At 42.2% G+C, this 25,012-nt stretch overlaps 2 protein-coding genes across 4 annotated transcripts in view; one reads left to right on the top strand and one right to left on the bottom strand.

Moving 5' to 3' along the window:
* kmt2d (lysine (K)-specific methyltransferase 2D) overlaps positions 1-6,011 on the top strand; it is a 30,287-nt gene extending 24,276 nt beyond the window's left edge. For all 3 annotated transcript variants that reach the window (XM_085394988.1, XM_085394990.1, XM_085394989.1), the window contains exons 48-55: positions 4-125; positions 218-1,598; positions 1,698-1,834; positions 2,063-2,193; positions 2,604-2,889; positions 3,009-3,082; positions 3,187-3,295; positions 3,371-6,011. In XM_085394988.1, the coding sequence (XP_085251114.1) occupies positions 4-125; positions 218-1,598; positions 1,698-1,834; positions 2,063-2,193; positions 2,604-2,889; positions 3,009-3,082; positions 3,187-3,295; positions 3,371-3,463 (2,333 nt within the window). In that variant the 3' untranslated portion in view covers positions 3,464-6,011. The remainder of the gene's footprint in view (positions 1-3; positions 126-217; positions 1,599-1,697; positions 1,835-2,062; positions 2,194-2,603; positions 2,890-3,008; positions 3,083-3,186; positions 3,296-3,370) is intronic.
* A 2,951-nt stretch (positions 6,012-8,962) lies between these two features.
* Positions 8,963-24,347, bottom strand: acvr1ba (activin A receptor type 1Ba). Its single transcript, XM_085392792.1, has 9 exons — positions 24,152-24,347; positions 14,573-14,809; positions 14,217-14,477; positions 13,845-14,075; positions 13,511-13,678; positions 13,258-13,414; positions 12,410-12,534; positions 12,184-12,314; positions 8,963-11,601 (listed from the first exon to the last, which is right to left on the bottom strand). The coding sequence occupies exons 1-9, from the start codon at positions 24,213-24,215 to the stop codon at positions 11,476-11,478; spliced, it is 1,500 nt and encodes a 499-aa protein (XP_085248918.1). The 5' UTR covers positions 24,216-24,347; the 3' UTR covers positions 8,963-11,475.
* Between the last annotated feature and the right edge of the window lie 665 nt (positions 24,348-25,012).

The following is a 25,012-nucleotide window of genomic DNA, read 5'->3' on the forward strand; positions in this document are numbered from 1 at the left end:
CAGGGGTTCTGTGTACAAAGGATGGTGCTTCACCTAGTCAGGATGAGTGGCTAAGGCAATTTGATGTGTCTCTACCTGGCTGTACACTGAAGAAACAAGTTGACATTCTGGCACTTATTAAACAGGTTGGTCCCTAAAGGTCTCCTATTGCCTCATTTAATCTTTTTTATTACATGTGTTGAAAGCGTTACATCTCCTGCGTGCATTTTGCTCTCAGGAATTTGCAGAGACTGAAGAAAAACCGGTTCAGCACTGCTATACAACCAATGTAAATGATTTGGATGTGCGCCACCTTCCTATTATACCAGTGGAGGAGTCTCCACCCCCATCACCGTCTCCTCCTCATCCTCCTCCATCTCTGCCAGTTACAACTAGTGAAGCTGAACCTTCCAAAAAATCAACTTCCTCATCACTGTCTCCCTCCAGTCCGGCCAATGTCCAAACAACAGCTGAGCCTGAACAGCATGTTAATCCTCCTCTTGATGCTGCTCAATCAACTGAAGTCACAGAGCCTGAAGTTGCTGCTCCAGAGTCTTGCGCAGACGCAGCAGCTACCTCGGCAGTTTCTGATCCTGCTGCTGCTCCTGAAGATCATCTGAGTGCTGTTGTCAAGGAGGAGGAGGTAGAGGATTTGGTCACTGATCCAGCTCAACCTCCTAAAGATTCTCCCACCCCCATGGAGTCTTCCCCTAAAGCTGTCAAGCAACGCAGGCCTCTCTCACCTGATGAGGAGGTGGTGCATCCAAAACTGAAGAAATGGAAGGGGATTCGCTGGAAGCGTCTTCAGATTGTTATCTCGATTCGGAAAGGTGGCTCTAAGAAAGAAAACAGCCGTGAGGTGTCTGAACTGATGGAACGGCTGCGCATTACTCTTCGACCAGAAAGGCTGCCTCGGGATAAACGCAAGTGCTGCTTCTGCCACGAGGAAGGCGATGGTGCCACAGATGGGCCCGCTCGTTTGCTTAATATTGATGTGGACCTATGGGTGCACTTAAATTGCGCTCTGTGGTCCACAGAGGTGTACGAGACACAGGGGGGTGCCCTAATCAACGTGGAGGTAGCCCTGCGTCGTGGATTGCGGACTCTTTGTGCGTACTGCCAGAAAACTGGTGCCACAAACAGCTGCAACAGACTGCGCTGCCCGAATGTCTACCACTTTGCCTGTGCCATCCGGGCACGCTGCATGTTCTTTAAGGATAAGACCATGTTGTGCACCCAGCATAAACTGAAGGGGCCCAGTGACGATGAACTCAGCACATTTGCGGTCCTACGCCGCGTCTACATCGAGCGTGACGAGGTGAAACAGATAGCCAGCATCTTGCAGCGCGGAGACCGTATCCACCTGTTCCGCGTCGGAAGTCTCATCTTTCACGCTATTGGCCAGTTGCTGCCCTCCCAGATGGCCAACTTCCACTCAGCTACTGCAATCTTCCCCGTTGGCTACGAGGCCACACGCATCTACTGGAGCACACGCGTACCCAACAAGCGATGCCGCTACCGCTGCCGCATCAGTGAAGATGATGGCCGCCCGCTGTTTGAAGTGCGTGTTCTGGAGCATGGGATGGAGGATTTACAGTACCGTGACCCTACTCCAGAAGGTAAAACAAAAGTGCTTTCTGATTTTTGTGCTCTATTCTCCCTTTGTTATGTTTCTTAACCTTAAAGAACAGAGTTGAATTTGCTGTTTTTGTCTTTAGGGATCTGGGACCGGGTTGTTCAGCAGGTGGCTAAACTTCGTGAGGAATCATCCATGTTGAAACTGTTCACTGAACACATCAAAGGGGAGGAGATGTATGGCCTTACAATTCACGCTGTCATGAGAATCACTGAGTCGGTAAGAATCCCGAGCACTTTCTGTCCCTTTTTTATTTTGTCTTTATCTCCCATGTTCACTGATCTGTGGTTGGATAACTGTTTCAGACTGTAATAAAACAGCATTACAGACTTCACAAAATATCTGCTCTATCTTGTATTAACTGAACTCAATGTGACCAGAAATGATAAGCTTTATAGCCATTATAAGTCCATTATGATGATCATTGACTGACTTGTTGTGTTTTAGTTGCCCGGAGTGGAGAACTGCCAGAATTACCAATTTAGATACGGCCGGCACCCTCTGATGGAGCTCCCACTCATGATTAATCCCACTGGCTGTGCTCGCTCAGAGCCCAAGGTCCCCACACACTGCAAGAGGTAAAGCATTATTTTTAGCGAGAAGCTGCACACTCAACACGTTCTGACATATCTGTTAATCTGTACAGCCATGTGAATCACGTCGAAGAGGCTTGTTGACTAAATGTTAACATTTTTGCGGAGTTAAATTCCAGACAGAATATGTTGACTGGTGAGGTAATATACATTAAAAAATGAAACTCTTTTAACATCTATGTAATGTGTAGCAAGTACATAAGCTAAAATAATTTATGTTGGTTATGAGTAGTTGGGCACGGACACGCTCCGGTTGGAATTTAAAATTCCGATTTAGTTATAGGTGCAGTTCTTTTTATTTTTATGTGGGTTACAAATGCAAGTAACTTGCTTCAAAACAACTTCAAACCTGTAAAATTCAAAACATTCAGACTTTCATTTTTCTTTCTTTTTAGGCCTCACACTCTTAACAGCACCAGTGTGTCCAAGGCCTACCAGAGTACCTTCACTGGAGAGCTCAACACACCGTACAGCAAGCAGTTTGTCCACTCCAAATCCTCCCAGTATCGGCGCTTGAAGACTGAGTGGAAGAACAACGTGTACTTGGCACGTTCCCGCATTCAGGGCCTGGGGCTGTACGCTGCGAAGGATTTGGAGAAGCATACGATGGTTATTGAGTACATTGGTACTGTCATACGCAACGAGGTGGCCAATCGCCGGGAGAAGATCTATGAAGCGCAGGTACTCAAACAGTTGATGGAGAATGGGTGGTGCAGAAACTTTGTTTGCTGTGCCGCTCAACTTTCTACAGCTGTAGGACACGTCTGACCTTTTTTCTTTTTCTTGCTCTTTTGCTGTAGAACCGAGGGATCTACATGTTCCGTATCAACAACGAGCAAGTGATCGATGCAACTTTAACAGGTGGCCCAGCCCGGTAAGTGTTTGTTTGTGCATGCCTGCCTTGTTTTAAACCCTTATTTTATGTTTATTTTCTTCCCCCAAATTGATTTGATTTTCCCCCATTTCCCTTCTCACCAGCTATGTCAACCATTCCTGTGCGCCCAACTGTGTTGCTGAGGTTGTAACGTTTGACAAAGAAGACAAGATTATCATCATCTCCAGCCGAAGGATTCCTAAAGGAGAGGAGGTGCAGTGTGATAAACAGCCTTCATTGTACTACTACTATATCTGCAGCCTTTAACTGTCTCTCTCTTAATTCCAGCTGACGTACGACTACCAGTTTGATTTTGAGGACGATCAGCACAAGATCCCTTGCCACTGCGGAGCCTGGAATTGCCGAAAATGGATGAACTAACCAGAAAGATGGAAAATTCCCTCTCGCTGGTACCAGAACACTCCTGCGCCAAAGCCTATGAAAATCCTACATCGCCAGTGCATAAGCTGTTCATAAAGATATGGAGGAAGGCTGGCCTCCGCTATTAAAAGACTAAAGTGTTACCTGTAGCCAAAGGTTTGAAGAGCATTAATCAATAAAAGCAGCCGACCACCATTCATCAGCAGAAGCTTGATGGTGGGACTAACTTTCGTGTTTGGAGTAGTTGAATCACCCTTTCCTCAGCCAAATCCCTCCTCTTCCCCATCCCCCACTTCAAACCCTCCCAACTATTCTGGTCTCAATAAGCTTACAGTGGCTGGAAAATGATCCTCACCATCTACCAAAACATTCTGACCCTCTGATATCACTGCTCGTAGTACAGAGCTCATCTGGAGCTTCGACAAAAAAAAAGCCATTAAAAATGTTGAGAATGAACTAAGGACACTTTTTAAAAAATTTTTTTTTTTTAATGTTTTAAGTCGGACCTATTTCCTGTCCCGTCTGACCACACCTCCCCCCCTTACCTCCCAGACAAGGCACTTTCCCATCAATGACTCATAACGACAACATGGATATTGGCTAGCTAGACAATCTTGATGTGGCTCTGTGTGAGAACTACATGTGATCGATGGAGAGAGGAAAAAGAAAAGAGGAGAAAAAAGTAAGTTAATATAAAAAATGTAAGATACTATTGATCTGTGGCTTCAGTCGCACCAGATGTTCTGACTGTGTGGAGTCCCATGGTGGGTTAGTTGGACCCAGTCTACCTCACTGATTTAGCGAGAAGTGACTGCTTTGTATAAAAACTGTTAACTGCTACTGTGGAAATACTCCGGGGGGTTGGGGAGGGGGCGCGATGGTGATTTTTGGGGGTGGGAGGGTTGTTTTTATGGGCTTAGCCTTCTCGGACAAGCAGGGAATCTTAAGCAGCAGGTTTGCTCTATCTACTCTATGCTGATGATGATTTACAATAATGAGCCAACATAATTATTATTCATGAATTATTTATACAGATGAACTATATGACAGTTTTGATAAGATATTGCATTAAAGTCACAATCAGAAGCTTAGTGGGTGTTCTGTATGCCACCAAATCATCCTGGATATTGATGTAGCTTTTTGCTTTTGTGTTCTTATTTATGCATCTAAAAACAAAATCCTGCTATTAGCTGTGTGAAAGCACAATAACATCCACATTTATTTTTTCTGAGTTGCTTAAGACAGTAAGAGTTTGAGTGAATGGCTCAAGGATCACGCAGGTCCAAAATTAACCAAGTACCCATTAGCTGGTTGTTTCACACCTGAAAGTTCCACTTGTTTGGGGGGGAAAAAAAGGAGCCAGCAGATGCATGACTACTGTCCCCATTCAGTGCTTTTTTTTTTTTTTTTTCTCTTCTTTTTTTGTTTGTTTTTTACTCCCCAACAAGTCAACCTTAAACTTTAATCATGCCTCTTCCTCTCTCTGTATTATTTAATGGACTGTTGTTAAACTTTTACTGTAGTAAGTCTTCCTCCGCCTGAGTACAGCCTGCAGTGTTTCTACTTCCCCTGTAGTGTGCTTTTTCTAGTGCTGGTACTGTCTCCTCGAGGCTGAACTGATGGCAGGGAAAGACTTATTGGAAAAAAGGGCATTTGTTTTCATTTCTGTATAAGAATAATGAGAAAAAAAAGTCTTTAAAGGGAGCTTTACTAAAACTCCACCTTCCCATACTACTTTGGTTCCTCCTTCCCTTAACCTAAGACCTCACATGATTTTAAAATGCAAAGTTGTAAAAACTGTAAATATACTATATGCATTGAGGGAGGGGGGGACAACAGCTCTTTATCCAGACCCTTTGTAATCAAAGTCAAAAGTGTAGAAAAATAAAATTGGAAAAAAAAATCAACCACTGGATATCATTTTAACAAAGATAAAGCTGTACATAAATATAAATATATGTAAAATGGCAAACTAATATCTTTATGTATATGAACCAGAGTGTTTTGCATTTACTTGTTTTTTCTATTAGTGTTTTTTGCTATAAGCTTTCAGGTGAGTTTGTTAAAAATAGATGTGAGGAAAATGTCCGGGGTTCTCGACGAGAAGCCGACGTGATAACGAGGCTGTTTGGATTCACGCAGAGAGTTGTTAATTAGACATGGAAAAATCACTTCTTGCATAAAGCAGTACAATGGTGCATAGCATTTGTATTTATGTAATATTGTTCATGTTTATTTTTTTCTTTTTATTTATGCTACTGCTTGTTGATTTACCAAAACCTCCCCCTTTAATCGGTCAAAATTGGATTCATATAGTCTTGAATGGACAAATCTTGAATTCCCTAGAATATTGTTAGTGTTTTGCTTTTGCTTTTTTTTCCCTTTAATATCTTCCCTATAGAAGTGAATGTGTTGGTTAACATTGTGAAATGGTTACTTGGCCTGATGTATGTTATGATGTAATAATCAAAGTTAATCCCATACTTAACCTGGTAATGAATTGCACTCTCGTAGTATAACAGAAACTTTCTCTGAAGTGGTAGATATTGATCAAGTATCCGAAGCAGTGATATATATATACATATATATCTATATTTTTTGGTATGTTTCTATTCCAAGGGAAGAACACGAGACATTATGCCGCTCACTGGATTTCCGCCTGAATAATTTTTAACTTCTCTGAAACTTAATTTAAGTTCTCTGCATATCTTATAATTTAATAAAGGTTGCTCATAATTTGATTTTTTTTCTTCTTTTTAACCTCACGTACTTTAAAATACAAAAAAAAAAGATGTTGCATCTGTACAGCAGAGATACTTTTAGGGAATATGAATAAATATAATGATCATTTTTATTGTATGTGGCATGTTTTATATGGATATTATTTTGAATTGTACATATTTTTTTCAGGACGCCAGAGGTTGCATCTCTTTATATACTGGTTTTCCACTTCCTTTCCCCTTCATCTTATTTCTTTGTCTTTTGTTTCTTGTAAAGGAAAAATAAAATGCATTTTAAATATGTGCTCATTTTCTATTGTCAGCACATGACCACGAAGCTTGATACTTGGGTCAACCGATGGTTATATGAACCGTTTTTACTCGTGGTGGTCCTACTGGTCAGTAAAGGGATGCTTTACTATTCTATACATGAACCAAGAAAATCCACTAAATTATTCTGGGAAAACAAAGCTTTCACATGGCACTTGTGCAAACCATAGGATGATGCCAAAAAGCAGAGTAAGAGCACTCCCATCATGGTTATAATTCTTAAATTGGTCATTTGTAGATTTTAGATTTGAAGTTCCAAACAAAAACCTCTAAAATAAACATGTTTTATTGCTTAAAAATCTCAATTATATTCGCATACAGGCCAACAGAAAGTAAACAAGTTGTGCCATTGTCCTTGTCAGCGGATAAGGTCTGTGAGCTGTGTGCTTTTAGCTGGTAGGATTGAAAGAGTGAATTAAATAACCGGGTTCCTGGAACCAGTATATGCAGAAGAGCATCTCTGAAAGCACAGCAGATGGGCTACAGCAGCAGCAGACCACACTGGTGTCGCTCCCGTCAGCTAAGGAAAGGAAACCGAAGCTAGAATCAGCAAAACTGGAAAATTATTGCCGAGTCTGATAAGCCATCATTTCAGCAACATTAGGGATTGAAGGGTCAGAATTTGGTAAAACACCTGCCATGTATGGATGTATGTCACAAAGTCTTAATGAACTAGCAAATGTAGTTTTTGGTAATGCTGTATGACTGAGGGCGTAGTGGTATTAAATTATATTTACATGCACATACTTAACAGCTAGGTACACTACAATAAAGGGGGTAGCAAGTCAAGTATAATTATTTCTTTGTAAAAACCTAAGAGTAAAAAATAAATAAATAATAGAAAATCCAACATGCACATCAACATAATGACTGAGATAAAAACACTGGGAGGGGCCAGCGGCACCCCTCAGCCTCCTGCTAGATAGATCTATGGTACCATTTAAAAAAAATAAATCCTACGTCGCATTGTTCACAAGTTATCACAGTCACAAGCTTTTCAAAAAAAGTTGACCTCTGACCCTTGATCTTGAGATCGAGGTCAATGAGATTTGAACTTGAACTGTTGAGATTTTTAATAGGTCCACCTGTGGTGTCAATTTCAAAATCGTAGGTGACTTCCTACTCAAGCTATCGCATTCACAAGATTTTCAGAGAACTTGACCTCTGACCTTGAGGTCAAAGTCACCGATGTTCAAACCAGATTTTCAGTAGAGAAACTGATGATACTGGCTGTATCCCAGCTCAGGGTCTGCAGCCTTAAAGTACGCATTTCAAGGCCGATTACGTCACAGCGGCGCGCCGAAGGCTGTCCCAATTCAAAGGCTGCTCGAAATGCGGCCCTGAAATGCGTCCTTCATTTCCCTGAATTTTAAGGATGTGGCAGTGTAGACTTCGTGGCCCAACATATCCCAGAATGCATAGCGCGGCGGTGCGTGTGGATAAATTTGCCGAAAAAAACAAAACAAAAAAAAAAACGGCGGATGAGGGGCGGCCGAAGAGTAAACTTTAAGTACTGAATATTATGTCACTTATGTGCAAATGTTTAATAACGAAGAACATTAAACATTACTGTTGGCCACATGTCGGCAAAGTTATGTGACATTAGTGACGTTTGTACTAACTTGGTTTTAAAGCCTTTACTTTAAAATATACACCGATCAATAGCTGAGCTTAATCAGAGAATGATCAAAGCTCATGTAGAAACAAACAAATGAACAAAAGATTTTCTCCTTCATTTCTGTCAAACACAGCTGTATGACACGTTTCCAGCTGTTAGTATCATGGTTGCTAGGCAACCTGGGCAGCGCAACGGAGGCTAGACCGTCCCATTTCACAAGCCTCGCACTTCCGGCCTTAGCGGTCTTTGAGTACGCGGCCCTTGAGGATCGTTGAGGCTGCGTACTTTAAGGCTGCAGACCCTGAATTGGGATACAGCCATAGACGTGAAACTGCTATGTCGCTTCGTTCTGGAGTTTTAGCTTTCACGGGTGTCCACGTCACCTGCCCGTCTGGCAGGGTGACGACAATCAGCTTTTTATGGCTGTGGGGGGAAAATGCAAGTCACTCCATAATATGCCCCCCAACAATATAACAAATTTATAATGTAAGATGGGCAAATATTGCTTTTCTGTAAAACTACCAGGTAATTAAAATACTACTTACAATTATTTACTCCATGCAGTACTTATTACTTAAGCACTACTTAAATGTACTTCCACTGTAATTGTTTCCTATAAGAACCTGAGATGTTACCAGTCATTGTAGTGCACCTAAGTATTTGTATGTAAATATAGTTATATTGTAATTTATAATCCCCCATCAGTGTATTTTGTCTTTAGTCACAAGCCATAATTTAAAATATTATCTTCTTTATGAAGAAAAAAAACAAAAAAAAACAAAAACAAGAGAAAACCAAACATCTGAAATGAGCACTGGCCAGAGTCACGGATAAGAAAAAGAGGATTTTATTGTATATCATCTATGTACACCTTTGAACTAATTCTGAAAAGATCTGCACAATATTATTTTTTATTACCTATGAACAGGATGTCTGATGGTCATATACCCATGGCAACAAACCAAACATGGACAGGAGTGTTTTGACAATTTTGGTTCAACTGACAGCAGTCGCCCACTTCCCCTCCCTTCTTTTATTCACTTCCCTCTGCCCGCTGAACTTCTACCCATGTTAACAGTAGCAGCAACATTTCTGGGGTACACAACCAACAACACAAACAGAAAACAAAAACAACAAAAACAAAAACAAAATAAAAAACAACAACAAAAAGCACACAGGAAATGGTGGGGGGAAAAAAACAAAAAACAAAAACAAAACAAAAAACATCATCTCTTAAGTTTATCTACCTCAATGCAGAGGACCCAGTGTTTGAGACAGCATGCAAAAAATGGATACCAACATGACACATGGATTCTGGATCAAGTGATGGCGTAACTAACGTTAACTAATCGCCCTTGTGGACATAACAGTGCAGAGCCCGATGGTGACAAATGTCAGTGTAATACTTTCATAGTCTCGTCTGGAGACGGACTCAAAGTCAGATGTAGAATGAAAACATGCAGTTTCTCTTTACAGCATGTCAGTCTTTGACAGTAAAACTCCCAACTACATTTTACATCTAACCACATGTTCCCTGTGCACGAACTGTCAGCAATCGTCTGGATTTCTGAATAAACAGCCAGTGGCAGTATCAGAATAGTAAGGTTTACAAGAAGCTGCTAAGTATTCCAGTGTCATTGAGAAAGATGTCACCCCAGAAGACGTATGTAGAAACAGATCTGCATTACTCAGCTCTTGAAAGAACTCAACAAGCACCTGCAATAGTTGTGTTTATATAGATTTTAAAAATTAAATTAAATTAAAAAAAGGAAGTTGCAGCAAAATGGCCTGGGATCAGTAGTACCACCAAATTACCATGAGAGGAGCAAGTGAAATACAAATTCCAGCAGATATCGCAATCCTTTCCTCGGACAGTCAGAAACCATAGACGGATCAAACAGATGCGTGAAAGTACCATCAGATTAAAATCACTGATCAATGTCACACTGGAGCTTGTGGCATAGAAGGAAAAAAATAAAACAAAATGCATGTTGTATATACAAATCATATGTACCCATCATCAGTAGTGTCTAATGTTAAAGCCAGAAGAAAAAACACCCATCATGATCTTTTACACAAAAAATATATATATTTTAAAAAGAAAAGATTGTTTTCATTGCCTTTTCATACGCCTCTTATTTGGCCCGTGTGTACTACGTCTTCACCTGTCACCGCCAGAGGGTTATGGCTGCATTCATTTTTCAAACAGCATCTTTACTTTAAAAAAAAGAAAAGAAAAGAAAAAGAAGAAATTAAATTTAAAAAAATAAATGAATGCAATAACCCACGACTCTGAAGACTTTGACTGAACTACGACATTTAATTTTGTGGTTTGTCACATCTCATCTCACAGTGTTCATCATTATGTAGTAAAAACTATGAACAAATAAATAAAACCATCCCAAGAAGAAAAAAAAATTAGAATAAATTCAACATTATCCCTGCCACATTTCAAACTAAACGCCAGGACTGGACCGCATCTGCTATGTGACACCTGCCCGGTCTCACATGTGATGAGGAAGCTACAGTTGAGTGCAACTAATTTGTGTTTGAAGATTCAAGTGAGGGAATAAAATGAGGGGGGAAAAAAAAGCACAATCCAGCTGTTCATGCTTAATTACCACATGTCCAATAACTGATTTTCTCTAATGAACTACAGCCTACACCAGTAGACATTGTAGTGTCTTGGGAACATGCTAGTAGTCCAGACACCTTTTACTTACACACACACACACACACACACACACACACACGCACACGCACACGCACATATATAAAACAGTGCTTCAGCCTCTTTCCCCTCCTTACAGCGACAATATGATGTTGTATGGCCAACACAATGGAAAGTTATGTGTAATCGTTCCTAAACTTGAAGCCCACGACATGCCCGACTCTTCTGGACGACTTTAGTCCATGTTGGACAATTTCAGAGAGGTTAAAAGGAAAAACAAGAAAACAGATGATCAAAAACAGAAGATTCTTTTCACTGTACAAGAGTTCTACTTCCTGCCATGGGAGATGAAAAAAGAAAGGTTGAGTGTGATGATATTAACAGTGGTAGTGCTGTAGTGTTGTGGCCCATGGAGAAGGGAGTCAGAGGGAAGGAGGAAGAGACGTGAGGAGCTAAAGGGAGGCAGGGGAAGGGAGAGAAAAGTCAGGAGGAGGAGGAGAAGGGTTGATTCTCAGTAGTTTTGGCTAAAAAGGTGAGGTAGGCCTTGTCACAACTTGGAGTGTGGCTTTAAAACTGGCAGGGTTTTCATTTGCAGTCTGTCTTTAGTGTTTCTTTCCTATGGGAGTGTTGTCTGGTTGTGCGTCTCCAGAGTGTCTTTCTGCCGCCTGTACGCTCACATCTTCACATCCTCCTCCACGCTGAGCTGAGACAAAGTCTTCTTGATGCGCAGAGCTGTCAGTCTGGCTGCTCCGTTGGCATACCAGCACTCCCTCATGATCTTCCCCATCACGCGCAGTGACTGCGCAGCAAGAGGACAAAAGTGTTACAACATGACTTATAGCCACAGACATTTGAATGAGTCGCGATCTGTGCTTTTCAAACCAGCCTCTGTGTGTGAGAAAAATGTCAGAGTTTAAGGTAAGACAGACCTGTGCACCTACATCAGGGACATTAAATGTTGATTACTGCGTCTTGCACTAAGGCAATAACAGACTGTTGGACTGGCTCATTTATTTTGTATATTGAGGGCACCACTGCTAAGAATAGTACACTTTATGTAAAAAGCTGTTTTTCTGTTTTGTTTTTTAAGTGAAATTAAATCCAGAAATGAACTGATTTATCCAAGTTTTACTTTATTTGCTGGTAGCCAGCTCAGGGACATCATGAACCCCAAATTTTAACAATGGACGACTGAGTAGATAAAACTATTTTAATCCTCCCCCACAACACTGACTCAGAAGTTGGCAGTCTACCTTCATACTTGTAGACCAGAACATCTTGTACTGCCAAACTAATACAGCCCAACTGGTTCCATATACTGCCATTGGACATATTTTTAGAAACCACTAGTGCAGCTGTTCATATACATGGTGTGAAATACCTCATAGCTCTGCCACCAATTGGGCACATTGGGCCTCAGTTTCTGGTCACACACCACCTTCCTCATCTCTTCTATGGACGGGTCAGAGGGCACAAGGTCATAGTAGGGTAGCTGGTACTCCTCATGGATACCTGTAGTACATGACAGAGAAGCATTTTCAGTCTCAGATTTCATGTTTCTGTTTATTTGACCAACTGTATCATATTTATTTATATTGTGCTCTTACCTCCTGTGTTGCAGCGACGCGCAATCTCCCAATACACCAGGCCCAGTGCGTAAATGTCAGCACACTTGAAGGAGTCAAAGTGTTTCATGTTTATGGATTCGTCCAGGACTTCTGGAGCCATATACCTGAGGGTGGACACACACAGCATGAACAACAACTTTAGCACCACTAATAGAAACTGAAGTAAGATAACAGCCTCCCAACAAGTCTCAAACTTTCATTCCTTGTAATGCCCACTAGGGGGCGATACCTATGGCTGCAAAAAAGATTTCTGGTCCTCAGAATATGAGAAAAAACAGCCCTCACGCTTCACCCCAGTAAACACTTTCTTGATCACCGTCTGCCCTCGGTGACTCGTTTCTGGTCATGTTGAATTTTTGCATTATGCCAAGTTGTTGGCCAATGAGCATGCAGTTTCACAGTCAGCTCTCCTCCTCCTCAATAATTGAGCATGCAGTTTAAGATCACCAAGACAGCCATTGAGAAAAATCACATCTTAAGGCTTTAAAACAGGATTTGACAAACCACTGTGTGGTCATTGTAGCTACTGCCATCTTTTACACTCTACATCACAGTACATCTATCTCACTCAAAGTTCTACCAAGGTCTCCCATTTCTGTGGTGCAGAGAATAACAGGGTATTACATCCAAGAGTGACTAGAATTATGAAAAAGTCAGAAAACTAAAATCCAGCTTTTCAAAGTTTTCACTTTCTGATATTCAAAGTATTAGAAGAAAAAAAAAAGAAAGAAAGTTGTCAGATGTATTCTTTAAGGCCTCAGGGAAGACCTGTAAAATCCCCTGTGCGCTTTATCTACTTGAGTGCTGATAAGTATGGAAACATTTACCTCTTAGTGCCCACGCGCTGATTCGGTGCAATATCGATCGTGTCTGTGATAGACTCATGGCGGACAGCCAGACCTAGGTCAGCTATAGCACATGTGCCGTTCTTCTTAACCAGAATATTTTTGGACTTGAGGTCACGGTGAGCAATGCCAGGTTTACCTGCACGAGAACCAACACAACAGCATTACACTTGCATCAAGAACATGCTCGCCCTTTACATATAACATATCCACTCTGCAGACATGAAAGTCCCACCCTGAGTTCCTAGGATCTCCATGTGTAGGTGTGCCAAGCCGCTGGCAGCTGATAGCGCCAATTTGATCATCCCCTCAATGGTGACAGAGTAGCGATTCAGGTAGTCAAAAAGTGAGCCATGCTCATGATAGTCTGACACCAGCCAGAGTTGAGTCCAAGTGCCGTTGTCTGAAAGGGAACAAATGAATAACGTCGATCAAATAATCTACTCTACTTAAACAGCAGCGAGCTTGTAAAACATTTTATTTTGAAAAGGCCTAAACTTTTACTGTTGAGGGTTGTTTAAAGCAGCCTTCTTGTATTGTATCTTCATATAGCCAACAGTTTTCCTCACCTTTGTTGTCTGCTGCAATAAATCCTAGGATATTTTCATGCCGTAACATGATTGTCTGGTAGATTTCAGCCTCTCTGAACCAGGAGCGCTCCTCTCTGGATGAGAAGATTTTCACTGCTACGTCGCCTCCCCTCCACTTCCCGCGCCACACCTCCCCAAAGCGACCTTTTCCTATTATTTCCTGCAGCACAATAGTCCTGGCCACAGTCCGCTGCACAAACAGGGGCAAACCTGCAGAGGGGGCAACAGACAGGCAACAAATCAACAAGAGTTCCCTGATAAGTATCCTCACACCGTTATGGTGAATGTTACTCATTTGGGCATACTGATATATCTAAGGATGTATGGAAGCTCCTGCTTTTGCATACTGACCAGAGCCTGATCCAGAGGTGGACATGTCATAGATTAGGTCCTGGAGCGTCTTGTCCTTGGCCAAGTATAGATGGTCACAGGAGGGATCTTCTACCTCCAGCCGTTGTCTGTGGCTGTAGGCCCTCTGGTGATACTGGAACAGGAACACCCCGACCATCAGCAACACACAGAGCAGGAACACGGGCCCTGCAATCACTGCCACCAGCTCCACTGGCCCCCAGTTGCTCACTTGGGTTGACCATTCCCCCCCTTTGGTTGGGACTAAGACGACAAAACAAAACAAAAGAAATGGGTTAAAAAAATAAAAAAATAAATAAACAGTCACAATTGCTCTAAAGTATTTAATGAGGTCTCACCTGGGACTTTCAGGTCAATACTGTTGCAGTAATCTACATAGCAGCAGTGAGTATTGAAGAAACCTTCAGCACTCAAACAGTAGAACGGTTGCCCAGGAGGGACCAGGCTGTCCTGGTTGATGCAGACACGTACGTGTTCCTCCTTCCCATTGACATAATAAGTTGAAGCCATGCAGGCACCGTCTGTCTCGCACTCATAGCCTGTCTTCTCACAGTTTGTGCAGTTGCAATGTAAAGCTGAGAGAGTGAGAAAAAGAAAAGAAGTTTATCACCACGAGGTTACAGAGTCCTCTAGTTCACTTCTTCATTGTGCCCAGCAGGGGGCAAGCATACACCACTGTTTCAATACAAAATGTAATGAGGGTCCCTTTAAATTGTGGGCATATTATGACGTGCAGACACAGATCCTTAGTGTTCAGCAGAAGCAGCCAGACAGCCCTGAAATCAGATCCTTCACTGCAGATGAACCCAGACACGCAGGGTGGAGACAGTCCTGCCCGTCGGGACAGACAAAGTGAAACTCAACAAGGGGAGAGGGCTCCTGCCAAATCCCCAATGCAGCATTCTGCTCCATTCCTCTCCCGGCTTTTTCTCATCGACACCGAGAGCCACCACTGTTTCAGCTAATGAGACCAGAGTGTTATTAAACACAGCACACTTCTGCGCAGGAACCTATTAAAAGGTGACACACTGGAACTCCTGCCGCTTTCACAATAAAACTATGGTGGTCCATATACGCGCAAACAAATGAGGTCAGTGCCTGCCACATCTAAAACAGAACCAGTACTGGTTGAGCAATCCAGAGAGCAAGAAACTGAAAACTGATTAGATTTGGAGTGAAATGTGATTTCGAGTCATACCACACATGCTTCTCATTTAGAGCAAGGCCAGCACATTGGGTTTCTTCTAAGGTTTACTCCTACCACAGCGCACAGCAGGGCATGGCATAGTTGGTTGTAGGAATGTGGAGCCGTTTTTATTTTTGGTTGTTCCTTTTACACAGGAAAACCCAAAATGAAAAACGTACTGTCAACACTACCGTGGGTGAGGCCAGACAAAGGCTGGACCACTTGAGACTAATCACTGTGGAATTAACAAAGACAAGACCACTATACCCTAAAACAACACAGGAGGAGACACAAAGAGAAGAGGAATTTCAATCCCTATTCTTCTTCAAAAAGAGGCTCAACATTGGTCGGACAGCTGACAATGCCTAGCCTAGAGGAAAGAAAGACGTTGAGAGTGGCAAAATTCCACTAATCCTCTGTGTCTTATACTAAAGGGCTTCTTTGACCAGATGAGCTCAGTGATCTTCTCTTTTTGAACCAACGAAGAGGTCGGCCAAAAGGTGTCAGCAGATTCCAGCAAATTAAGCAACTACCAGAGTAGTAATAAAAAATAATAAGTAATAAAAAAAAGAAAAAATTCAATGAGTGATATACTTATTGCAACATCTGCATGTAACATCCAAGTGGCCTAAACCACAAACCGTGGTGTCATAGCAGTGGTTTCCCCTGAACTCTTGAAGGTTTATTTCTGCGTGGGAGCATTTTTTGCATGTAGCGTGTACGCTGATCTGTCTATGCTTGTTCACCGAGTAGTAACTGGAAATGTGGAACACTTGAAGCAGAGTTTCAGTAATATTTCACATCTGGTTAGTGTGTGTGTGTGTGTGTGTGTGTGTGTGTGTGTGTGTGTGTGTGTGTGTGTGTGTGTGTGTGTGTGTCTCTTGTTCTTGAGGAGGTGAGTGGGAAAGTGACAGGAACTCAATGCTGAGTGTGTCCAAATTTCACTCAAGTTCGCATGCAGATGGAATTTCCTGCAGATTACACAGAGGTAAAGCAGGCTGGGCCTGATAAAAAGAGAAAAACAAGCCCTGTGCCACATCAGGCTAGTGCGTGGCAAATAGTTTAACAAAATAAAACCGATGACAGGAGTCATGGCTGTAGGTTTAAATGCAGGATGACACATTACTTCCATCAACATTCAGACAACCTGAAACACCTCTTTCCACCAGGACCATCTCTCCTTCACGTCTGCCATTTATGGCTTTTCAGTAAAGCATATCAAATTTTTACCAAGTGAATCCAGACAAGAGCCATTTTCATCAATACGTTCTCAAAAGCAAGAGCAGCATTTAAAAGGAAATACACACGCAGCACATTTTAAGACAAAGCGCCTCCTCACCACACTTAGGATTGTAAACCGAATCGCCTCACAAAACTCAAATTGAAGGCTATAAAAGTTTTTTTTCATGACAAACATATTGCACCAATACACGATAATGAGCTAACAGGAGTGATCTGACAAGAACACAGTGATCTGAAATGAAAAGGCACATTCATCACTGGAGAGTCTGTGTGTGGTAAGACAGATGGCACACAGACACAGACAGAAGCTCAGGAAGGAAACCAAACATGGCTGAAAACACACACATTTGCTTCTCAACTCTACCATGGATGGTTTGCGGCCTACCAAGAGTTTGGTTTGTGGGAAGTCCTCCCTTTCATTTAGGGCTACCTCATGACTATACCATGTGTAGCCCGCTTCCACGCTGAGAAGCAAAAACATTATGTGTGTTCAGCACAGCAAAAACATGAGAGGATATTTATTATTAACTTGATGGTGATTGATTCACAAGTTTAGATAAAATGATCTGATGTTTCATTACTGACTAATGCTTTTATCTAAATGAAAACATCCTGTAAGTTGAACGCCCTGTGACTACAATGTATAACATTTATGCAATCAGCAAACAGGCTTAGGCGATATAAAAATCTGTCCACCAGCCGTAAACGGTTCTACTGGTGACTGTGTAATATTTATCGATATGTGCATGATGAAAAAACACCCAAATAAAAGTCATGAGCAGAAAGCCCGAGATGAAGCAATTAGGCGGAGGACATTTCTCTCACATCCTGTTAATAATGAACAAGCTGCTGGGAAAAACACACGTCACTAAACCATACGGGCACACGTACAGTTATTGATTTAGTTTTCAAATATAATTTATACCAATTGGACAGCAAACATTAAAACACACTCAAATGTCACCTCTGCTTTCTGAAAAACTGAAAGAGGGACACGAATGTGCAAAATATGGGCCGACTCAACTCATTAGCACAAGCTTTGAAACCTGCTTTACAGGTTCTTTATCTGCCAAGTTAGATCCTCATGGAGGCAGACCACCAAAATAGAATAGTAAAAAATTGGCCTTCAAATTCACTCCAAAAGAACAAACTGCTCAAGAATTCAGCCAACGCTCACCCGCCAATATATTCATCTAACTGCTAAATCACAGCCCCAAACAAAACTTTGCAAAAGATGGCACGAGGTAGCGGTTAAAAAAAACAAAAAAACAAACAACAACAACAACAACAACAACAAAAAACCATCCAAAAAACCGAGATGAACATCAGGCAATGTGGAGTTCTGCTACTTAACTAATTCAAACAAAAAACATTTATCCAAATGCTGTGTTGTTTACACAGCGCTCTGCATATCTCAATAGATTCAGAGCCAAAGTGTTACAAAGCCAGACTTGCAGGAATATTACCGAGCCTAAATACACTTGGATCTGAGGAAAAGGCCGTGTGTGTGAAGTTTGAGTGAACTCTGCTCTTGTATCCACATAATTGGTGGTCTTTACACTGGTCCTTTGTGTGGAGATTAAGGCGACATGAGGAGGGGATTGGACTGGCCCTACATGAACAAAGACTGGAGTGGGGGGTGTGCACTTTTGCGTGGGGGGATGGGTGGCATACAGGGGACAGCAGAGTGGGGTTACCAGTAACAACCCCGATGTTTGGGGGAGCTGCTCTGGGCCAGACAGGATGGGGGTTGGTCCCCATTTGGGAAGGACAATACAGAGGGGGAGGCGGCAAACAGGGCCCCCCAGCTGCGATTGAGGTCTGCCCAAGTGACCAGCTGCGACTGTCATTAAAACCCAGTCTAGACTTTAACTTATGGGAGGGAGCAGAAAAGGGAACACATGACAAAAACAGGGAGAGCAGAGCCTAAACGCAATCCCTTTGAGCCGTTAGCACGGAGTTCCAATCATTCCGTTCGTGTTGAGACAGGAAATGGAGAACACAGTCAGGAAAACATTATTAAAACTTTGTTGCCATAAACAGCGTTGCCTTAATTTGGCGGTCCTATGAACCTAACGAAATAAAACACAGAACAGCCCCATTCCACAGAACTTTACCCATAAACCACGATGACAGCGTTCAGCAGATGCATGCGCCGTTCAGACCGACTTGGTGGAAACAACGCTCTCAAAACACGACTGAAGTTCTGTGTACGATAACATAAAGAAAATACTGTAAATGTGCTTGGCGCAGGGCGGCAGGTTACACAAACCTGTGTGCGTGCATGGGGAGGGGAGAACCATTACCAAAATGCACTGGCTGAAATTAGATCCATACAGATACCAGACTGAGAGCTGATCAAGACAAGCAGACGCCACCAGACAGTGTGAGTGCAACACACATACACAGGCTAACATACACATGCACACACCACAACTGTGTCCTAATCAATGCTAGGGGAAGGAGGAAAGTCATTACCTTTGTCTGCATCTCAGGGTCAGATTACTGATCTGATTCTAAAGTGAAGCCTCTGGGGCCGAGGCTGCTTCTACCATGTCTACCAACCACCAGCCTGAGGCTACATCCCTTCCTGTCTTGTCTGTTGTTCTGCTTGGGTTCAAAAGCACACGAGTGTGAGCACAGGTTCACTTTGGATTTGTTGCAGACACTTGTGCTCAGATTCTCAAACTGATTTCTAAAATGGTGGTAATATGAGTCAATGACATTTGAAGCTGCTTGAAACCCATCCTGGATGTTTGCAGAAGTGTCGTTTTTTTCCCCTCTTCGGTTACAATTATTTGTTAAACACAAACACTGTTTTCTTACAGACCAACAACTGGCGCCAAATACACTGCAGACACTTACACACTTATTTTTAGTTTGCTTGTGTTTAGCCTTGATGTCAAGTTCTTCCTGTTAAAAGGGGAGTTTTGTCCTGTCCCACCATTGCCACGTGTCTGATCATAAAGGGCAGTTTCATAGTCCAAACTTCTTTTTTTTTCCCCCTTGGTGATTTTTGTAGGGTTTCACCTTAAAATATTAAGCACCTTGAGGTAAACTCTTGTTGTGATCTGGTGTTACATAAATAAAACTGAAGTGACGCACTGAAAACTAAAGCTAATTTCCAAAACTCCTTGATTCTGCTGTCATTTGTATTTTCATTGCATAAATAACTGAGAAGAATGATCAGAATGACAATATATACATAGCACAACATATATATAGAAATTTCACATATGGCAAAAATATAAATTTTAGTTATGTCACTCTTTTCATTGTGAAAAAAGACAGATCAAGTTATTTTGCAGATAATCCTTAAGCTAATAATATTGTGAAACCAAAATAAAAACAGCCCAGACAAAATGCAACGTTGATCCGAGAACACCACAAGGATTTGGCATAAATCCAGCAGTTACCTTTAAAGCTCAAAAAAAAGCAACTACTTTGCATATTCACACACTTACTCATAACAAATTTTTGCTCTGTTTAAGCTACCAACACTATCTGAACCCAGGAGAGAAAATAGGGTTAAATGGTATTTGAAGAGCTAGTTAGATAAGGCACTCTCACTGGATTCCAAAAGCAAAAGTTTTACCCTGGATCACACTAATCAAAGTAAATCATTGTCACGGAAGTATTAGAGAAAACTTGACAAGTAGACTGCATACCTTCTAGCAGAAAATTACAAGGCAGTGTGGGTCTGATCTAAATTCCAACAGCAGTCAGAAAAAACAAAAAAGAAAAACAAATCAAAGAGACATGCAATGGAGGAAGCTGTCGAGTTTAGCTCTATAGACATAAATTAATGTAACTATCAAGTCTGTGGAAGCACGGTGAGAAATCACAGATCTTATGTCTGTGTATGCTTAAGATATGCCACAGAAACAAATGCAGGTTCATGAACAATATGCAAAAACTCTTTAAACAAAGACAAGTACTTTAGAGTAAATTGAAGAGAAGAGGACAGGCAAGAAGTTGGCTGGCTCTAAAGCGATAGTAATTTCTTGCGGTCTAGCATCAGTAATTGAGGAGCCGGGTCAGTCTGGGGCTATGCCGTCTGCTGTAGCAATTAGGGCTCTCTGCCTCCGGGCCAAAGGAGGTCATTAACAACACTGGTCATTATGGAAGGAAAACTAGACCACCCCGGACCTAACCTGACCCCGACTGGCTCAGTGCCACATTATGGAAATTGTTAGTAAACACAAATTGCAAAGGAGGTGGTGTCTGAGCCAGGAAGCAACCAGAAATTTTATACAGAGGATGTGATGCAACTTCATTTGATCACGACATAGCTGCAGGGATCTGGCAGACAATACAACTTATCTAGAACAGGTTTAAACAACTTCTACACACTGAGGGAGAAGGAACCCCCGCCCCTTTAAAACACGTTCTACTTTTCAAACTCAATCTTGCTTGAAATCCAAATGTCCATCTCCCCTCCCCTGTCCACACCGTCTTCTCTTTACGGGCTTACACCTTGGAACCTATAAAGTTTCAACCTCTCTGTACATTCTCCCTGCTCTGATCTAATGGGCAGGTATACGCATGTTCCAAACTGACTAGCTCACACAGCCACCACCTGAACTCTTTCACATCAAATTTGACATTACACAAGCACCTGCACCGTTTACCCCTGTAGAGTGAGTTCCCTGTTCAAACTGAAAGGAAGGCATGTTTTAGTTTCAAGCCACAACCACACGCCACAGACACGCAACATTATCCATTAATCTGAGTGCACCTGAACAGGTCTACCTTACATCTTAATGAGCACTACGGCCTTTTTCCATAAAAGCAGCAGACCGACAACACTCTACTATCTAATTCTGAAACCTATATACTTGCATAAATGTATAGGCATGCGTGCAATTACAATGTGTTGATGTAAGCCACTGTGAATCATGCCGTTGCCTGCTGTGCATCTCAGTTGCTCATAATGAGAAGGGGGGGAAAGAATCCTTCTGAATACACTCATGTTCGGTCACTATGTTGCAGTCAGAAAACTCTGATCTAATGCATTCTGTTATTCACACATAGGCCACTAATGTTCATTTATTTATTTAACACATTCAATGTGTTAAATAAATGATGGGAAGAACATTATACGCTCTATTTGCCTCCTATTGGATATCATACCTCACTAGATGCATGATATCCAAATCTCACATGTATGTGGTTCTATCCATCAACGTTGTATGTGTAAAATAAATGAAGAAACATTAATAAGCCATGTCTGAATGACAGAAGGCGGTCATTTTACCAGAAAGACAGCAGGGTTATGCATCCATGACTAAAGAGTGGAAAAGAGGCACATCAGGAAACGACAATAGTCTGGCAGGCCTGGTGATTGTATGTTGAAGAGCTTCCAAAGGTGAGTTCAAAGGTCAAGAGATAGCAGGAGCTCATCTATCCAATGGCCTTCCTCTAACCTAGAGATAAAAAATTTAAAAAAAAAACCCAACCCAAACTAAAGCTTTCTTCACCACCCTGTTAGAAGTAAGTGAATGAAAGCAGAAACGGGACCACAGACAACAAAGTACAGATTAAATTCTGACAAAGCAGCAGGCTTTTATATAAGTGAGATGGAGAATGTAGAGAGAAGGGGAGGGACGCGCCCTACCTAGCGGCACTGTGGTTGACAGTGCCCATATCACATTGCTACTTTGTTCAATTCACCCAGTCTGACTGCGTCACGTAGACATGTAATGCCCATAACACTAGTGACTCCTAATCCTCGTGAAGTCAACAACACGTGACAGATTCAAACCTGTGAGTAAAGCATATTCTCACAAAAACATACTCGCGCAGGCCTGGAATCTGCTCCAGCGAAGCAGCTTTCAGGTTTGTCTGGTTTCAGCCTGTGCATGGTGTAATCCATTACATAGGGAGAAAGCAGCTCATGATAGACTCGTGGCCCCCCTTGCATGACAAACCCTGCCAGATGGACAGACCCATTATCACTGTGTGTGTCTGCACCGGTCACAGACCCACCCCCAACTCTCCCCCTTCACACATCTCTGTTAATGTTGGTGTAACCCAGGCAAACAAACTGGCCACTCAGGTGTGACAATTTTCCCAGCATGCCTTGAACTGATCAACCTTAGTGTATTGCGCCCTTATCTAAACTTGTGGGGGAGGAACAGTTTTTATGATTCTCGGAAGGATGACTCAATTGTTTAGCACAGTACACTTTAATGGATAACAAATGAAGCAAAGATCATTTTTTCCCCCTGGCACACGGATCATTTTAATAATAAGTGTATCCAGTGAGTGGCAAGTTGAAACAAAGGTGCAAAACTCAAAGGAAGAGAACAGAGTTTTTCATAAAACAAGACATGCTTGTGTCTAACCTACTGAAGCATAATGAAAGTGAAGGGACGTTTGGAGCAAACTTAAAGGTCAGTAGATGCGCTGAGGGGCCAAACGCTCTGTGCTTTGGCTGAATATTTGGTGATATACTGTGTGTGCTGTTACATATAGTGATATATTGTGATGTGGTGCTGTTGTGTGAAGCTGGGCATCAGCTGCTCCAGCAGATGGGGAGGAATCGGACTGAAGAAGGACCATAACTGGCGCCTCAAAAGACCCCACTTGCCACATTTCCATCACAATGAACCCAGACTTCAACTCTGACTTCTGTCTGGGATGGCTGAATGTACGGCTGCTGTCGCCCTATGCCAGCATTCACTTTCTGCTGTGCAGGAAGGAAAGGGGGGGGTGGGGGTCCACTAAGCACCCTTTTCACTCTTTACAAATGGAAAGCGATGGCAGAGCTGCCAGTGTTTACCCTCAGAAAACACATTTCATGCACAAAGTAGGTTAGGCCTTCATTCAGAGGCTCCTGTCTGCTCCTTCCAGCGTGGAAACCAGTCCTCACAACATGTGACGAAACTGTAACTGACCACATTACGCAAATTCAACCAGCCAGCTATCATTATACGATGTCCCCAAGCAAAACAGCGATAAGCAGTCACAAGCCAAAAAGACACTATTTTGTAAATAAGTTAGCATAACAGCCACACAAGAGATTAACCTCAGCATCAACAGCACCATGTAGACTACTATTCCTTGCTTGGGGTGTTCGTACAGAATAATAAAATCATATTTATATCAGTTTTGTATCCATTTAATAACACAGATTTATCAACATTATTGAACTTTAGCTAGCAGACGTTAGCTGGCGCTTCGGAACAGACAGCCCCACCATGTTGTTGTTGTGGTGGTGGTTGTTGTTGGTTTCGCTACTCGTGTTCAACAACAGCTCAATTGAATTTGTCAGCGGATAAAAGCCAAAAATATCGATAAATCATCAAACACGGCACGGCAGCCGGTTCGACCAAACAGCAGCCGTGGTTTTGAGGTCGACGCTAGCAAGACACGGCTAGCCAAATCCGCGATAGAGAGCGCCATGACGATTAGCGACAACAGGCGATGCCCAGTCCAGGAAAACACATCGAGACAAAAGCCGGAGAGGTGCTCGGATGAAACTTACCATTACCGACGGCCACCAGCCCGAGCAGGGCCAGCAGCGTTGGGGCAATTTGTTTTAGAGCCATTTCTTCATAACTCCCATCTCTCCCGCGATGAAATGCGTCGTAAGTGTGTCGTTATCAACACGACCAGACCTGAAACACAACCACAGTCCAACCGCACACCACCACCGCCAGATACTAGCCAGCCTGCCAGCCAGCCGAGTGACGTGTTTAAAGGGGTGTGTACGTGCGAGTTTAAAGGGGAGGGCTGAGGGCTGCACGTCCCCTTCTGCCCCTGAGGTCAGGGCTGTGTGGTAAATAAAGCGGTGGGCGAATTGCCTTCTTCCAGTTTCACATCATCTAAAGAGCAGGAGTGATCACTGTGTGTGTTATTTATGATAAATTAAAAGTGCTTTTGGAAATTAGGTGCCTGGATAATATTCTAATGATTGATGTTAAAATGATCTGGGATATATTAAGTCAAATCTTCACTATCCAGTAATTGCAGTGTGTTTTTCATGATTATATATAATACCAAAAAGAGCCTTGTGAGCTCAGTTCATAGCTAACATTGTGCATTTGATGGTTTAGCTACTAAAAATGTATGACCACGCTCAGGTGCTGCTTTCACTGAAATCAATCTGTTTTCTTTCTGTGAATTTTTATGTCTCAGTTCACTTTTTCCAAATATATATTTTCAAGCAAGTTTCTTTTTTTATTGAGCTCTGTGTATTATGTAACATGAAAGAAAACAACAAGTGAACAAACTGAGTGTAACTGGCAATGTTTATCATTTCTGAAAATGAAAAATAATGTTGGTGTGTATGTCTGTGAAATGTGACTAAATGTGTTGCCACAACTGGCTTTAATGTGTGTAAACA

Source organism: Rhamphochromis longiceps, linkage group LG20 (assembly GCF_057381845.1).
Source record: "Rhamphochromis longiceps isolate RC_006_pf linkage group LG20, R_longiceps_female_GT1.1, whole genome shotgun sequence".
Classification (NCBI taxonomy): Eukaryota; Metazoa; Chordata; class Actinopteri; order Cichliformes; family Cichlidae; genus Rhamphochromis; species Rhamphochromis longiceps.

Bases quoted from the DNA above. Each gene is read 5' to 3' on its own strand.
- acvr1ba (XM_085392792.1), bottom strand. From the start codon at position 24,215: ATGGCTCTAAAACAAATTGCCCCAACGCTGCTGGCCCTGCTCGGGCTG. The intron at 13,415-13,510 runs GTGGGACTTTCA...GTTCTCGTGCAG, and splicing joins GGAGATCCTAGGAACTCAGG to GTAAACCTGGCATTGCTCAC. The intron at 11,602-12,183 runs GTATTTCACACC...CTTGCTGCGCAG, and splicing joins ATTGGTGGCAGAGCTATGAG to TCACTGCGCGTGATGGGGAA.